Here is a 17,475-nt window from a genome sequence, read left to right on the forward strand (position 1 = left end):
TTCAGGATCAGCTTCCATGGAAACCCCATCAGCCAATGGGAGCGCGTCCCCTGGTGACGGACAGCCGCCTCCAGCCTCTTTCCTCCAGGGGTGGGCGGGGACAAGGGGGAAAACTGATGGAGGGAGCAAGGACAAGAAAAAAAAAAAAAGTAACGGTTTGCGCGTGACGGACGTGACGGCGACCAATCAGAGTCAGGAAGGGGCTTATCGGGAGCCAATGGGAAAATGCGGAGGGTCTGGAGGGGAGGGGAAGCGCCTCCATGGTGTCTGGTGGGCGTGGCTTAAAAGGTGACGGTCTGAAGGGACGGGGCCGGGGCTGGCGGGTACCGGGAGAAGCAGACACGGAGCGAGGAGGAAGCCTCAGGAGCCGCCGGTAAGACTCGGGTAGTGGGATGGGGTCCTGGAGGCATTGCCATTTATTTACCTCATGCAGGGGCAATTACTTCAAATACCCCACTAGGGGGCAACCAATCACCCTGAGCCAATGAGGACATCGCTGCCACTACAGATCCCCCCTCAGAGGGTGTCACTGGTAGAAAATACCCCACCAGGGGCAATTACAGCATTTCACACCTATAAATACCCCCTCAGGGGCAATTACAGCATTTCACCCCCTATAAATACCCAATCAGGGGGCAATTACAGCATTTCACACCTATAAATATCCCATCAGGGGCAATTACAGCATTTCACCCCTATAAATACCCCCTCAGGGGCAATTACGGCATTTCACCCCCTATAAATACCCCATCAGGGGGCAATTACAGCATTTCACCCCCTATAAATATCCCCTCAGGGGCAACTACAGAATTTCACCCCTATAAATATCCCCTCAGGGGCAACTACAGCATTTCACCCCCTATAAATACCCAATCAGGGGGCAACCAATCACCCTGAGCAGAAATAGCCAATGAGGACATCGCTGCCACTACAGATCCCCCCCCCCCCCTCAGAGGGTGTCACTGCTAGAAAATACCCCCTCAGGGGCAATTACAGAATTCCACCCCTATAAATACCCAATCAGGGGGCAATTACAGCATTTCACCCCCTATAAATACCTCCTCAGGGGCCCATCAATCACCCTGAGCAGAAATAGCCAATGAGGACATCGCTGCCTCTACCGATCCCCCTCAGAGGGTGTCACTGCTAGAAAATACCCCACCAGGGGCAATTACAGCATTTCACCGCTATAAATACCCCATCAGGGGCAATTACAGCATTTCACCCTCTATAAATACCCCTAGCAAGTGCCATTACATCATCTCACCCCCTATAAATACCCAATCAGGGCAGTTATCCTAATACAGACCCCCCCCCCCCCCCCACCCAGCTCTGCAATAACATCATCAGGACCCCCCAAAAATACCCTAAAGGGGGCATTTAGAACATTGCTTTCTATACAAGGAGACCCCCCCCCATATCTGCCCTTTTGTGTTCAGAAGAGACTGAAATGCCAGGTGGGGCTATCTATGTCTGCTAATTGCCTCCCGATTGTCCCTCATCCAGCAGTTGCCCCTTCTAAAGGCGGGGCCCCACAATTGATATTTTGGAAGTTTCCCGTGGGCAGAGAATACCCCCCCAAATGTGCCCCTTCTGATATTGTGTACAAGGAATGCTCCTGGAAGGGGTTAAAGTTCTTCCTAAATGCCCCTCTGTATCATATGACAGGGGCCCTCGTTGGGGGGCCCCCCCTTTTTTTGTTTATCTTCTACCCCTGCTTCACCATCTGTGCCCATTTAATTGCCCCGTGATTGCCAGATCTGATAACCCCAGAAACCTGAGAGTACCCATCCTTCCTCACCCCGGCACACCTCTATTTCAGAATTGCCCAGAAGATGCCCCCCTCCCAGTGCCCAGGAGATTTCCCCTCAGGGTGTCGGCAGGTGACAAGATCCCCTCCAGTCCCAAGTCCCCAAAAGATGCCCCCTTCCCAGTACCAAGTGTGCCCTTCCTTGTATCAAGTTCCTAGACAATACCCCTTCTTGGCACCAATTGCCCCCGGAAGATGTTCCCCTTCCCGATACCGAGTGTCCCTATTCCGGTATCAATTTCCAGAAGATACCCTCTCCCAGTACCAGGATCTCAGAAGATGCCCCCCTCCGGTACCAAGCACCCAGAAAATGTCTCATTAGAATCACCCAGAAGATCTCACCCTCTTGGCACCAAGACTTCAGAAAACGACCCTCCAAAGTATCAAGTCCAGAAACGGCGTCCTAGAACTGCCCCCCCCCCTCCATAGTGCCCATAAAATGCCCAGTTAGAATTACGCTGAAGAAACCCCCCTTCCCATACAAAGTGCCTGTCCAGGAACACCTGTGAATTTCCTTGAAGAACAAACACTCCTTCCATTCCCAGGTGCCCCTTTGGGTATTGCTTGTTCTCGGGGTGGGTGATGGGTTTATAAGAAATGGGTATTGGATTTTCGCTTCCTTTGCAAAAATCGCTTTTTTAGATGTTTAACAATGTATCAAAAAATACTTTGTGTGGATGCCCACATACGCCCACCATCACCCACTGCGTCCGCACCTAAGCCCACTGCGTCCGCACCTACACCCACTGCGTCCGCACCTACACCCACTGCGTCCGCACCTACACCCACTGCGTCCCCACCTACACCATTCCACCTACACCAACTGCATGCCACTTACACCATTCCACCTACACCTGCTGCATGCCACCTACACCCGCTGCATGCCACCTACACCCACTACTTCCCACCTACACCATTCCACCTACACCTCCGTCCCCACCTACGCCATTCCACCTACACCCACTGCATCCCACCTACACCATGCCACCTACACCCACTTCATCCCACCTACACCCACTGCATGCCACCTACACCATTCCACCCACTGCATCCCACTGCATCCCACCTACACCATGCCACCTACACCCACTGCATGCCACCTACACCCGCTGCATGCCACCTACAACTCCGTCACCACCTACACCCACTGCATGCCACCTACACCCATCATCCTGATCTTGTAAAGGGATCTGTCCTGAATTGTCCTGAAAGCTGGACGCGTCCCACCAAATATCTCATACCTGTGGATTGCTTTGCGTTTCATCCCATACAATGTGCCCGTCTCGTACAATGTGCCCGTCTCGTACAATGTGCCCGTCTCGTACAATGTACCCGTCTCCTACAATCTACCCATGCAATGTGCCCGTCTCCTGCAATGTGCCCGTCTCCTGCAATGTGCCCGTCTCCTACAATGTGCCCGTCTCCTGCAATGTGCCCGTCTCCTGCAATGTGCCCGTCTCCTGCAATGTGCCCGTCTCCTACAATGTGCCCGTCTCCTGCAATGTGCCCGTCTCCTACAATGTATCCATACGATGTGTCTGTCCCTGTAAGATGTATCAATCTTCTTCTACAATGTATCTCTTTTTGGATGGCATCTTCTAGTTCTGTACTCTGGAATACATTTCAGCACTTGCCTGCTCCATCAGGAGGCCTTTATGCCCCCCCCTACCCTCACAAATGCCCCCCATCACACCCCTTTGATACACCCCCACATTCCCTGCACCCTCAGCTATGTCTTACAAATTCCTTTTCGTGAATTCTCCCCCCCTCCCCCGAGCGGACGGGTGAGGGGCTTTCCACCACTTAACCCCCCCCGCCAAAGCTTTTGTCCTCCTTCCACGCCAACTTAGGAACGCGTTTTATTTGAATTCGTTCCGTGTTGCCGAAATAAATGAAATCGGTGCGTCTAACGTTGGCGGGGGTCTTGGTTTTACCCGTTGGTCTGATATTTTTATTTTTCTGTTCCCCCCCCCATAACTCTGGGGGTCCCTGTATGTGCCGTGCCAACCCCCAACCCGGGGTGAGGAGTTGTGGTGCCGGTTGGCTTTTGGGCGACTTTGTAAAGCGCCAACGGCGTGTTTTGTTTTTTTTCATTCATTCCCCCCGTGGGGGCGGCCATGTTTCTCTCGTCGTCTGCGGCGGCGTGGTTAGGGTTAAGAGATCTGAATAGGCCATGTGCTCTGCCCTCTGGTGCCCGTTGGCGTTTTTATTTCAGCCCCTTCGTTGCGGGAATTTCACCGGCGGGCACCTCCCTGGTCCGGGCTGGTTGGATTATTTTTCAGCTAGATGAAGAAGAATGGGGGGGGGGGCGGGTTGGTTTGGCAGTGAAAGGGTTACAGCAGAGGGACAAGCGTGGAGCCCCCGGTTAGCCGGCTGAATGGGGGGGGGTTGGTTTGGCAGTGAAAGGTTTACAGCGGAGGGACAAGCGTGAAGCCCCCGGTTAGCCGGCTGAATGGGGGGGGGGGGTGGGGGTTGGTTTGGCAGTGAAAGGGTTACAGCGGAGGGACAAGCGTGGAGCCCCCTGGTTAGCCGGCTGAATGGGGGGGGGGGTGGGGGTTGGTTTGGCAGTGAAAGGGTTACAGCGGAGGGACAAGCGTGGAGCCCCCCGGTTAGCCGGCTGAATGGGGGGGGGGGGGGGTTGGTTTGGCAGTGAAAGGGTTACAGCGGAGGGAGAAGCGTGGAGCCCCCCGGTTAGCCGGCTGAATGGGGGGGGGGGGGGGTTGGTTTGGCAGTGAAAGGGTTACAGCGGAGGGAGAAGCGTGGAGCCCCCCGGTTAGCCGGCTGAAGGGGGGGGGGGGGGGGTTGGTTTGGCAGTGAAAGGGTTACAGCGAAGGGACAAGCGTGGAGCCCCCCGGTTAGCCGGCTGAATGGGGGTGGGGGGGGGTTGGTTTGGCAGTGAAAGGGTTACAGCGGAGGGACAAGCGTGGTGGAGCCCCCGGTTAGCCGGCTGAATGGGGGGGGTTGGTTTGGCAGTGAAAGGGTTACAGCGGAGGGACAAGCACGAAGCCCCCGGTTAGCCGGCTGAATGGGGGGGGGGTTGGTTTGGCAGTGAAAGGGTTACAGCGTGGAGCCCCCCCCCCCCCCCCGGTTAGCCGGCTGAATGGGGGGGGGGTTGGTTTGGCAGTGAAAGGGTTACAGCGTGGAGCCCCCCCCCCCCCCCGGTTAGCCGGCTGAATGGGGGGGGGGGTTGGTTTGGCAGTGAAAGGGTTACAGCGGAGGGACAAGCGTGGAGCCCCCGGTTAGCCGGCTGAATGGGCGGCAGCTCAGATCTGTTATTGCAGCAGTTTGCAGGGAACAAAGAGCTCCGTCTACATCATGCAGCAAGTTCCATGCGCTTCGACCTCCTCTCCTGTGTCTAGCCCCCTCCTCTGGGCTCCCCCCCCATTGCTATGTACCCAGAGAGCCAGACGGCCGGGCCCAAGAAACGCGCTTCGGGTCACCCACCAGCCTGTGGGCCTCACCACCGCCGCTTCTCCCTTTCCAACGTGTTTGTGGCGGTTCCTCCTAACTGCTGGTTTCGGCTTCTTCTTCTCCTTTTCCCGAGGGGCTCATTCACGCCGCCGACGCGAGAACGCGGCTGGCCTGCTTTATACCCGTGGCTTCAGTCTGCGCTGAAAACAAGCAGCAGGTTGCGTTGTGCAACGCGTTAAAGTCACATCGCGGTTAAAGGGCCCATTCACACCAGAAACCTTGTCTACGGCACGTTTGTTTCATGAAGTTTTGCACGCGTTTCTCTGCACCTGTACATAGTTGATGTGCGTTTTTTCCATCCCCCATTTGTCCTATGAGGTCACTTCCTCCTTCCTTTCGGCATTTATGTGCACTGTGGTGCGTTTTCGTGCCCCAAGTTAGAACGTGGTGGGTGTTTGCGTTTTTGTGCATGTTTCCCGCACCGCGTTTTAAACGCACTCAGTTGCAATCTGCAGGGGGTGTCCATGGTAACTTAACAGCATCCCAAAAGCAGGTTGCAAACGTAGTGCGTTTGTCTATGCTTTATCTCATGTGATTTATGGTGTGAACTTGGTACTGGGAAGGGGGGCATCTTCTGGACACTTGGTACTGGGAAGGGGGGCATCTTCTGGGCACTTGGTACCGGGAAGGGGAGTGTCTTCTGGGCACTTGGTACTGGGAAGGGGGGCATCTTCTGGGCACTTGGTACCGGGAAGAGGAGTCTCTTCTGGACACTTGGTGGTACTGGGAAGGGGGCATCTTCTGGGCACTTGGTACTGGGAAGGGGGGCATCTTCTGGGCCCTTGGTACCGGGAAAGGGGGGCATCTTCTGGGCACTTGGTACCGGGAAGGGGAGTCTCTTCTGGACACTTGGTACTGGGAAGGGGGCATCTTCTGGGCACTTGGTACTGGGAAGGGGGGCATCTTCTGGGCCCTTGGTACCGGGAAAGGGGGGCATCTTCTGGGCACTTGGTACCGGGAAGGGGAGTCTCTTCTGGACACTTGGTACTGGGAAGTGGGCATCTTCTGGGCCCTTGGTACTGGGAAGGGGGCATCTTCTGGGCCCTTGGTACTGGGAAGGGGGCATCTTCTGGGCACTTGGTACCGGTAAGGGGAGTCTCTTCTGGGCACTTGGTACCGGGAAGGGGAGTCTCTTCTGGACACTTGGTACTGGGAAGGGGGCATCTTCTGGGCACTTGGTACTGCGAAGGGGGCATCTTCTGGGCACTTGGTACCGAGAAGTGGAGTCTCTTCTGGGCACTTGGTACCGGGAAGGGGAGTCTCTTCTGGGCACTTGGTACCGGGAAGGGGAGTCTCTTCTGGGCACTTGGTACCGGGAAGGGGAGTCTCTTCTGGGCACTTGGTACCGGGAAGGGGAGCATCTTCTGGGCACTTGGTACTTGGAAGGGGGCATCTTCTGGGCACTTGGTACTTGGAAGGGGGCATCTTCTGGGCACTTGGTACTTGGAAGGGGGCATCTTCTGGGCACTTGGTACTTGGAAGGGGGCTTCTTCTGGGAACTTGGTCTTGGGAAGGGGGCTTCTTCTGGGAACTTGGTCTTGGGAAGGGGGCTTCTTCTGGGAACTTGGTCTTGGGAAGGGGGCTTCTTCTGGGAACTTGGTCCTGGGAAGGGGGCTTCTTCTGGGAACTTGGTCCTGGGAAGGGGGCTTCTTCTGGGAACTTGGTCCTGGGAAGGGGGCTTCTTCTGGGAACTTGGTCCTGGGAAGGGGGCTTCGATCACCCTCCCTGCCCAGATTCAATTCACCCTGCTGCATGGGGCCCCCCCTGCTGCCCGGGCCCCGTGCAGGAGGACCAGTGTTGCCCCCGTTACCCAAGGTCTTGGCTAGTGGTGGGGCTACTCTTCCTATGAGTCTCAAAGCCTTTGGGGGGCGTCTCGGCTCATCAAACTTTGTAGCGTAAATCAGACTCTTGGGAGGGATTGGCCCTTTAATGTCCCCTCCAGGTTATACACGCCCCCCGTCTTCTCCATTATTATAACATCTTCCTAATCACCGGATAGAATATTCTATTTGAAGGCAGGTGGCCCCCTTTCCCGCCCAGGTGAATTTCATTCTCCCTCTCTTTGTATTTCAATCTTATTACACGCGCAGACACTTCAAAGCCCCGGGCAGATTAAAGCATCGCCACCATTTTCTTTTTTCCCGATCTCTGATGCTAATATGAAAAATCTTTATTCATTTGATTTAATTTCTTGCCAGCCAGCATTATACATTCGTGTTCTTCTCCCGGAGACTCAATCCATTACATTGACTCTCGTCTCTTATTGTCTGGCTGCACTCGGTGAAGGATAGGGGTCCGAGGGGTTGTTTCTTCAAGGGGCATTCCATCTAAACCAGATCTCTTTGGTTAGTAATGTTTGATAGTCTTCCAGGGAGGCCCAGGAGACAGGGGCAGACTGACCATTGAGTCACTCGGGCAGTGCCCGAGGGCCCCATGTCACTAGGGGGCCCCATCAGGGTTGCCAGGCTCAGTAAAACCAGGGACAGTATGTAAAAATCTATGTTTTGTCCCTGATATGTCTGAAACCAACATGCTTCCGATATGAAAATCCCGAGATTTTAGCTGCACTGCCTCCTGGCGTGGTGGCCATCTGTAAGCCCAGGGGCCCCATAGTCTTCTATTGCCCGGGGGCCCCATAAGTTGTCAGTCCGCCCCTGCCAGGAGATGACTTGTTGGGAAAGGCTTTCGGATTGAGTTAACAGTTGGGAAGCATTTAGCTATTGGGCTGAAATATTGTTCTTCGTCATGGGTTGGGTTCCAAGTGACCAAAGATGAGCTTGGGTTCGGCCTGAAGTAGCAGAAAATATTAGCCGGCAAATCTGTATACTTCGGAATTCAAATCTTGTTTTGGCTACATGTAAAATACACAGGATAAACGGCCAACATGTTTCGACCGTGGTGGTCTTAGTCATAACTATCTATGAGTAGGGCCACAACAGCCGAAACACGTTTGATGCTTTTAACCTGTGTATTTTACACGATTTGAATTTGGGGAGTATACCAAGTTGGCGGCTACTATTTAAGCCTAAGGGGACTGCACATCCCAGCCAGGGGAACTGGTCTTCAACTACAGACTTGGTAATGAAGCAGTAGATCTTGGGTACTGTTATCCAGTGGCTTTTAGGTTCGGTCTGAACCCGGAAGGAAGCTGTCAGTGGTCACCTAATTATCTTCAACGTAAAAAAAAAAATCGAGATTCTCATTTTAGCCAGAATCGCGCAGCTCTAAGTTCCACTCAAAAGTGGAAGCTCCGCTTTTTTACTTCCTCCCCCTTCCGGTGCTACATTTGGCACTTATATTGTGTGTGGGGGGGGGGGGGTACCTGTATTTGACAGGTACTTATCCCCACTTCTGGGAGACCTGGTTGCGGAGAGGTCCCCTGGAAGTTAGGCCCCCCCCCAAGTTAGAAAGTGCATGCACAGTAGGAAACCGGCCGCGAAGCTGAATACACAGGATAAACAGCCAACATGTTTCGGCCGTGGTGGTCTTAGTCATAACTTGCTATGAGTAAGGCCACCACAGCCTTATCTTCAAAGTGAAAAAGTTCCACTCAAAAGTGGAAGCTCCTCTTGTTTGCTTCCTCCCCCTTCCGGTGCTACATTTGGCACTTATATTGTGGGGGGGGGGGGGTTCCTGTATTTGACAGGTACCTGTCCCCACTTCCCGGGAGACCCGGTTGCAGACAGGTCCCCTGGAAGTTAGGCTCCTCCTTCCTCCGCCACCGGGCAAGTTAGAAAGTGCATGCACAGTAGGAAACCGGCCGCGAAGCTGAAAGGTTTCACTGCCCGTTTCCCTTACTGGCGGCAGCACCCGAGTGCCGATCGGGGACCAGACTGTGGCCAGTGGGAGTGGAAATTTTCCTGGCATCAGTGAAAGTAAACTTTGCCACATTTGGTATTAGGGGAGGAGTGCCCCATTGTGGGTGCCAGTGGGAGAAATTGTGTCCCATTAGCAGGAGGAATAAGTCCCCCAAGAGCCAGATCAAGCCAAGCCAAGGCCCAAACTCGGCCCCTGGGCTGCAGTCTAGGGATCACTGTACTATGGGGTGAATCGGAGAAGAGGAGTGCATAGTATAGTTCCCGCCACTGGAGGAGAGAGGTCATGACCTGCAATGTATTTGTCAGGGGAGCTCTTGACCTAGGAGTTGAGCCCCCCCCCCCCGTGTTAGGGCCCTGGGCTACAGTCCTACATTTCTAAGAGGGCTCATAACCTGTAAGGGTGGGGTGGTCACATAAAATTCACATTTGTTGTTGACTACAGAACGCCTCCCCTTTTCATCACCATAACATGAAGGTAGTTCTGTAGTCCAGCTGTGTGAACAGCTGAAGTGGAACCATTTTTGGTCCAGATGGGAAAGATCTGCTTGGAATCGGCTTAATAGATGATTAGTAGTGCCGTTGTTTTTTAGCAAGATACGGGCAAAGTTGTAAGAAGCTTTTTGGGTCCGGACGCCAAGATTGGGACTCCTCTGTAGTCCCTGCAACGCCAAGATTGGGACTCCTCTGTTGTCCCTGCAACGCCAAGATTGGGACTCCTCTGTTGTCCCTGCAACGCCAAGATTGGGACTCCTCTGTAGTCCCTGCAGCACCAAGATTGGGACTCCTCTGTTGTCCCTGCAGCTCCAAGATTGGGACTCCTCTGTAGTCCGTGCAACGCCAAGATTGGGACTCCTCTGTTGTCCCTGCAACGCCAAGATTGGGACTCCTCTGTTGTCCCTGCAACGCCAAGATTGGGACTCCTCTGTTGTCCCTGCAACGCCAAGATTGGGACTCCTCTGTTGTCCCTGCAACGCCAAGATTGGGACTCCTCTGTTGTCCCTGCAACGCCAAGATTGGGACTCCTCTGTTGTCCCTGCAACGCCAAGATTGGGACTCCTCTGTTGTCCCTGCAACGCCAAGATTGGGACTCCTCTGTTGTCCCTGCAGCACCAAGATTGGGACTCCTCTGTAGTCCCTGCAGCACCAAGATTGGGACTCCTCTGTAGTCCCTGCGACGCCAAGATTGGGACTCCTTTGTAGTCCCTGCGACGCCAAGATTGGGTCTCCTTTGTAGTCCCTGCGACGCCAAGATTGGGTCTCCTTTGTAGTCCCTGCGACGCCAAGATTGGGTCTCCTTTGTAGTCCCTGCAAGGCCAAGATTGGGACTCCTTTGTAGTCCCTGCGACGCCAAGATTGGGACTCCTCTGTAGTCCCTGCAAGGCCAAGATTGGGACTCATCTGTAGTCCCTGCAAGGCACTTTGCCCGGTCATCTTCCGGGTGGATTTTTCAGTCTCTGCTTCCAAGTCCCCATTGCGATGTTTCGGGTGACTTGTTGGCTGGAGGCTCCGCCGGGATGACGTTCTGGTGCTCTAGAGGCTCGGATGACAAGCACACGTCGGCTTCCTGCTGCTTTACGAGGGTCCATGTGCTGACGCGGTTCCAGGAAAGTGGTGACAGCTGACGGGTCCATGCGTTGTGTCGTTGAGTCACTGGTGGCGCTCGTGATGGAGAACTATATTCGGCCCGACGGCTAAATGCTTCCCAACTTTCCGCTCAATCCTGACGGCTTTCCAAGCCGGGGGTCACCTCCTGGCATGTACTGGAAGACGCCCAATCATTCCGCCGCTGCTTTAAGTAGACGACCTCTGAGCTAATATGAAAATAATACCAGTAGTGTCATGGTGTGTATTCATTGAGATGACTGAGCGCTTACTCCCTCCAGCGATGTTCCACGAGAGACTCGGCTGTCCGGCACTCTCCCTCTTCATTGGCTGAGAGACAACGCTTGCGGCGTTGGCTCTCAAAGTCGGTGAGCCAATGAAGATATGCCGGCGCAGCTTTGGAATTACGCGGCGTATCTATGGATACGCCGGCGTAATTCTTTCCTGAGTCTACCCCAATATAAATAAAGTAAAATAAATTCGATTTTTTTTTTTTTTAAGGGGCCCGTTCCGCCGTGCTCGTGGAAAGAAGTGAACGTATACGTGAGCAGCGCGCTCATATGAAAATGGTGTTCAAACCACACATGTGAGGTATCGCCGCGATCATTAGTGCTAGAGCAATAATTCTAGCCCTAGACCTGTAACTCAAAACGTGCAACCTGTAGAATTTTCTTTTTAAACGTCGCCTATAGAGATTTTTAAGGGTAAAAGTTTGACGCCATTCCACGAGCGGGGCGCAATTTTGAAGCGTGACATGTTGGGTATCAATTTACTCGGCGTAACATTATCTTTCACAATATAATTTTTTTATTTTTTTACTAACTTTACTGTTTTATTGTTTTCTATCATAATTGTATTTTCTCCAAAAAATACGGTGTGACGTAAAGTATTGCAATGACCGTTTTATTCTCTAAGGTGTTAGGGAAAAAAAGTATAATGTTTGGAGGTTGTAAGGAATTTTACAGCAAAAAAAAACTTGTTTTTAACTATTTTTTTTTTAGGCAGCGCAAACTTTGCTTGTAATGTCTATCAACGGCTATCCAATAGTAAATTATCAGCTTTAGGTTACATAGGCTACATGTTGACTCTACAGTCAGTTCCTTGTCTACCCGTTTTGATACAAAAAAAAAAAAAGTACGCTCTTGTTTTCACGAGCTGGTGGTGAGGGGTTAGATCTACCGGCAGTTTTTTATTGTTGCTTGTATCTTTGCTACCTACACACTTTGCATTGTCCTTGGAGAATAGTGGAGTATTCTAGAATTCTCCTATGAAAGATCTGACATTTTTTTTTTTTTTTTCTCCTTAGGTGATTCTTAGAAACCTCAAGTCACGATGTCTCAGAGAGTGGGGCAGGATGACCCCGAGCGATACCTCTTCGTGGACCGCGATGTGGTCTACAATCCAGCCACTCAAGCCGACTGGACCGCCAAGAAGCTGGTGTGGGTGCCATCGGAGCGGCACGGGTTCGAGGCGGCCAGCATCAAGGAGGAAAAAGGAGACGAGGTGGTGGTGGAGCTCGCCGAGAACGGCAAGAAGGCCATGGTCAACAAAGACGACATCCAGAAGATGAACCCGCCGAAATTCTCTAAAGTGGAAGACATGGCGGAACTGACGTGTCTTAACGAGGCTTCTGTGTTACATAATCTGAAGGACCGATACTACTCGGGGCTCATCTATGTAAGTATTTGTATTGTATATTGTTCAATGTTCCTCCTATATGTTCTGCATAGACATTGCTTGTGTGACTTCATTGTATGATGTCCAGGACAGGCCGGCAAACCGTGCCTATTGACATTGGAAGTCACCCTCCTGACCAGTTTGAGAAATTATCTAATCGTGTATGAGGTCATCAGCAGTTCCTAGACTAGTCTTGTCATGAATATGAAGGGTCTCGGTGATGTCACTGGTCTCTAGTGATTGGATAGGCTGTGTTCTCATGAATATGAAGGGTCTCGGTGATGTCACTGGTCTCTAGTGATGGATAGGCTGTGTTCTCATGAATATGAAGAGTCTCTGTGATGTCACTGGTCTCTAGTGATTGGATAGGCTGTGTTCTCATGAATATGAAGGGTCTCGGTGATGTCACTGGTCTCTAGTGATTGGATAGGCTGTGTTCTCATGAATATGAAGGGTCTTGGTGATGTCACTGGTCTCTAGTGATTGGATAGGCTGTGTTCTCATGAATATGAAGGGTCTCTGTGATGTCACTGGTCTCTAGTGATTGGATAGGCTGTGTTCTCATGAATATGAAGGGTCTCTGTGATGTCACTGGTCTCTAGTGATTGGATGGGCTGTGTTCTCATGAATATGAAGGGTCTCTGTGATGTCACTGGTCTCTAGTGATTGGATAGGCTGTGTTCTCATGAATATGAAGGGTCTCTGTGATGTCACTGGTCTCTAGTGATTGGATAGGCTGTGTTCTCATGAATATGAAGGGTCTCTGTGATGTCACTGGTCTCTAGTGATTGGATAGGCTGTGTTCTCATGAATATGAAGGGTCTCTGATGTCACTGGTCTCTAGTGATTGGATAGGCTGTGTTCTCATGAATATGAAGGGTCTCGGTGATGTCACTGGTCTCTAGTGATTGGATAGGCTGTGTTCTCATGAATATGAAGGGTCTCGGTGATGTCACTGGTCTCTAGTGATGGATAGGCTGTGTTCTCATGAATATGAAGGGTCTCGGTGATGTCACTGGTCTCTAGTGATTGGATAGGCTGTGTTCTCATGAATATGAAGGGTCTCGGTGATGTCACTGGTCTCTAGTGATTGGATAGGCTGTGTTCTCATGAATATGAAGGGTCTCGGTGATGTCACTGGTCTCTAGTGATTGGATAGGCTGTATTCTCATGACTATGAAGGGTCTCGGTGATGTCAAGGAATATGAACCCCCGCTGCCATGTAATGTCACCCCCATAGTGTTCTTTTTTCCTTTTGGTTTTGGTTGGCTGACGTCCCTTTATAGAAGGTGATATCGCAGCAGATGGAATTCTTCATTCCCGCAGCTTCCTCTCTTAGGCACGGAGGAAATGGCATTTTTAATTTCCTGACATTCGATTTAGACCATGTAAATATTTGCAGTTGGGGGGTCAGGGCATAAAACAAACACGTATTCCTAGATTTGGACTTTGTGCATTTCAGCAGTTTAACCCTTTCCCGGCTAGAGAGGTGCTGCGGAGTTTTCCGGCAGCGGCTGGAGATCCCGTTATTGGCTTGATGGAGGTGGTGGGACTCGGCGGTCCTTAAAGCTTCCGACTGATATTGCCGTCCGGCCTTCCTTTCTATGATTCTGGAAAGGAGGAGTTGGGGAGTCGGCCCTATTTATACTAATTTCTTCCTGTTTTTATAGGATTTCATGTATTTTGCAAAAATTGTATTTGAAAGAGAACCTGTCACCAACTTAAAACTGCAGGTAAAGCACAGAAATCGGGCTGAATTTCAAAGAAAACAAATATACATTACCTGTTGTAGTGGGTGGGGCTCCCCCCAGCATTGAAGGGTCAAATGCTTGTGTATATGTCCAGGACGATGGTCTCCAATCTGTCGCCTGGGGTCTGGATGTGGCCCTTTGCATGCCTTTTGCCCGGCCCTTTGGGCACTATTCCTGTCAACTGACGCCAGTGGTGGGGCACTATTCCTGTCAACTGACGCCAGTGGTGGGGCACTATTCCTGTCAACTGACGCCGGTGGTGGGGCACTATTCCTGTCAACTGACGCCAGTGGTGGGGCACTATTCCTGTCAACTGACGCCAGTGGTGGGGCACTATTCCTGTCAACTGACGCCAGTGGTGGGGCACTATTCCTGTCAACTGACGCCAGTGGTGGGGCACTATTCCTGTCAACTGACGCCAGTGGTGGGGCACTATTCCTGTCAACTGACGCCAGTGGTGGGGCACTATTCCCGTCAACTGACGCCAGTGGTGGGGCACTATTCCCGTCAACTGACGCCAGTGGTGGGGCACTATTCCCGTCAACTGACGCCAGTGGTGGGGCACTATTCCCGTCAACTGACGCCAGTGGTGGGGCACTATTCCCGTCAACTGACGCCAGTGGTGGGGCACTATTCCCGTCAACTGACGCCAGTGGTGGGGCACTATTCCCGTCAACTGACGCCAGTGGTGGGGCACTATTCCCGTCAACTGACGCCAGTGGTGGGGCACTATTCCCGTCAACTGACGCCAGTGGTGGGGCACTATTCCCGTCAACTGACGCCAGTGGTGGGGCACTATTCCCGTCAACTGACGCCAGTGGTGGGGCACTATTCCCGTCAACTGACGCCAGTGGTGGGGCACTATTCCCGTCAACTGACGCCAGTGGTGGGGCACTATTCCCGTCAACTGACGCCAGTGGTGGGGCACTATTCCCGTCAACTGACGCCAGTGGTGGGGCACTATGCCCGTCAACTGGCGCCAGTGGTGGGGCACTATGCCTGTCGCCAGGGATGGGGCACTGTTCCGTCTCTTCCGCCCAGCTTGAACCCCCTCGTCTTATTTGCTTCAGACCAACAGGTGCTCTTTAATTCTACTTGTGCTTCCGAGATCCTTCTGGAATCTTGAATCGGAGCCGCCTTCAGGTCTGCAGACGGGAGCCAAGATCCCAGCTGCGGCTCAATAAACAACACATGCGTTTGACCTTTTGGCTTGAAGAGCTTCTCGCTGATGATTGATGGCCACCATTGCCGGAGCCATAGCCAATCGTACATGGTGTGCAGAGATATGGACTGAGCATGTGCAGAGCCGGCAATCTCTAGGTCAGGGGTCTCAAACTGGTGGCCCTCAAAACTGTTGCAGAACTACAAGTCCCATCATGCCTCTGCCTGTGGGAGTCATGCTTGTAACTGTCAGCCTTGCAATGCCTCCTGGGTGTTGTAGTTCTGCAACGGCTGGAGGGCCGCCAGTTTGAGACCCCTGCTCTAGGTCCACGTCCATCCATGAGTTAATTATGTGGTGCCCCCCCCATGTCATTCTGTATGGCTGCCTATTTCTTAAAGGTGGGCCATTCATTTCTTTGCCGCCTGGGAGTAGTTGGTGCTCGGTAGGCCGTGTATTCCGGGACACTTTGATCCTTCTCTGCATGGTCTGCTCAGCTGTAAATCTCTGACAAGTAGAAAGGATGACCTCTAATAGATCTGGGACTGTAGAGAATAATTTATCAGAGTCTCTCCTTCAGCCTTCCACAGTTGTAGCGGCTCCTCTCCTGGGCTGAAATGGCTTCCTCTGATTTCACCGCACACTGTGAGCTTCTCACAATGTGCATCAAAAGCTGCAGCAAGTCAGATAGAGCCTCGCCTTGTTTCCTGGCTGGAGCACCTCCAGCATCGTCTAGATCAGAGGTGCCCAACCTCTGAAAGAGCAAAGGCCACCAGATGCGGGCAGATGACGGGTCCATGCCCACTCCACATATGCAGAGCAGACATGGACACAACCCACTCTAGGCATGGCTGGTAGCTGCTCCCCCCAGGGCGGATATGGTGGGCATGGCTGGTGGCGGCTGCTGCTGTCTCCCAGGTGGGCATGGCTGGCAGCTGCTGCTGTCTTTCAGGTGGGCATGGCTGGCCGCTGCTGCTGTCTCCGAGGCGGGCATGGCTGGCGGCTGCTGCTGTCTCCGAGGCGGGCATGGCTGGCGGCTGCTGCTGTCCCCCAGGCGGGCATGGCTGGCGGCTGCTGCTGTCTTTCAGGTGGGCATGGCTGGCCGCTGCTGCTGTCTTTCAGGTGGGCATGGCTGGCGGCTGCTGCTGTCTCCCAGGTGGGCATGGCTGGCGGCTGCTGTTGTCCCCCCAGGCGGGTATGGCTGGCGGCTGCTGTTGTCCCCCCAGGCGGGTATGGCTGGCGGCTGCTGTTGTCCCCCCAGGCGGGTATGGCTGGCGGCTGCTGCTGTCCCCCCAGGCGGGTATGGCTGGCGGCTGCTGCTGTCCCCCCCAGGCTGGTATGGCTGGCGGCTGCTGCTGTCCCCCCCAGGCTGGTATGGCTGGCGGCTGCTGCTGTCCCCCCCAGGCGGGTGTGGCTGGCGTCTGTGTCGCTCCCTCAGGCGGGTATGACTGGCGTCTGTGTCGCTCCCTCAGGCGGGTATGACTGGCGTCTGTGTCGCTCCCTCAGGCGGGTATGACTGGCGTCTGTGTCGCTCCCTCAGGCGGGTATGACTGGCGTCTGTTTCTGTCCCCCCCAGGGTGGGTATCGCTGGCAAGTGCTGCTTCACAGTCCCTTCAATCTGCTCTCAGCACTCTTCACTGAGTAACTTCAGCTCCCCCTGCTTTCTGAAACCTCAGACAAGCTGTATAAATGCTGCACTTTGTAAAGCTGTAGAGAAGAGAGGGTGGCAGATAAACTGGTACAACTTTTGTAGGAGGATTTGTCTCATCTCTGTGTATCACCTGAGGCCAGTCACTTCACTGGGGATATGTGAGGTTTTACAAGCACTTTATATAGAAATCTTTTCGGGGGGAAGCCTGTGATTGGCTGTTGTGCTCTGTGCATCGAGTGCCTGTGTTTGAATGAGGAGGGGGAGGGGATTGTAGGGCATCGTTGTTATAATTAGAATTTGGGACTCTTTGATCTGACGCTCCAGATTTTTCTGCCTCTTGTCATCTGCCATTCAGGAAATGAATGGAATAACTTTGTATCCGTTGAGGGCAAGTTGGCAAGTCCGGGTTGTGTCTGGGTCAGCCATGGCTTGTGTCAGGTACGGGCGCGCGGGTCTCGGAGTCTGGAACCGGCTCGCCGCCTCCCTGAGATAAGAGCCTGAGAACGCAAAGCGGTGGAATGCGACGGTCTAGAACT

General features: G+C 53.0%; 1 protein-coding gene across 3 annotated transcripts in view; it reads left to right on the forward strand.

The window, feature by feature from the left end:
* The first annotated feature begins 268 nt into the window (after positions 1-268).
* Positions 269-17,475, forward strand: part of MYH10 (myosin heavy chain 10) — a 126,848-nt gene continuing 109,641 nt past the window's right edge. For all 3 annotated transcript variants that reach the window (XM_040331131.1, XM_040331132.1, XM_040331133.1), the window contains exons 1-2: positions 269-373; positions 12,008-12,378. In XM_040331131.1, the coding sequence (XP_040187065.1) occupies positions 12,034-12,378 (345 nt within the window). In that variant the 5' untranslated portion in view covers positions 269-373; positions 12,008-12,033. The remainder of the gene's footprint in view (positions 374-12,007; positions 12,379-17,475) is intronic.

This window comes from Rana temporaria, chromosome 12 (assembly GCF_905171775.1).
Source record: "Rana temporaria chromosome 12, aRanTem1.1, whole genome shotgun sequence".
Lineage (NCBI taxonomy): Eukaryota > Metazoa > Chordata > Amphibia > Anura > Ranidae > Rana > Rana temporaria.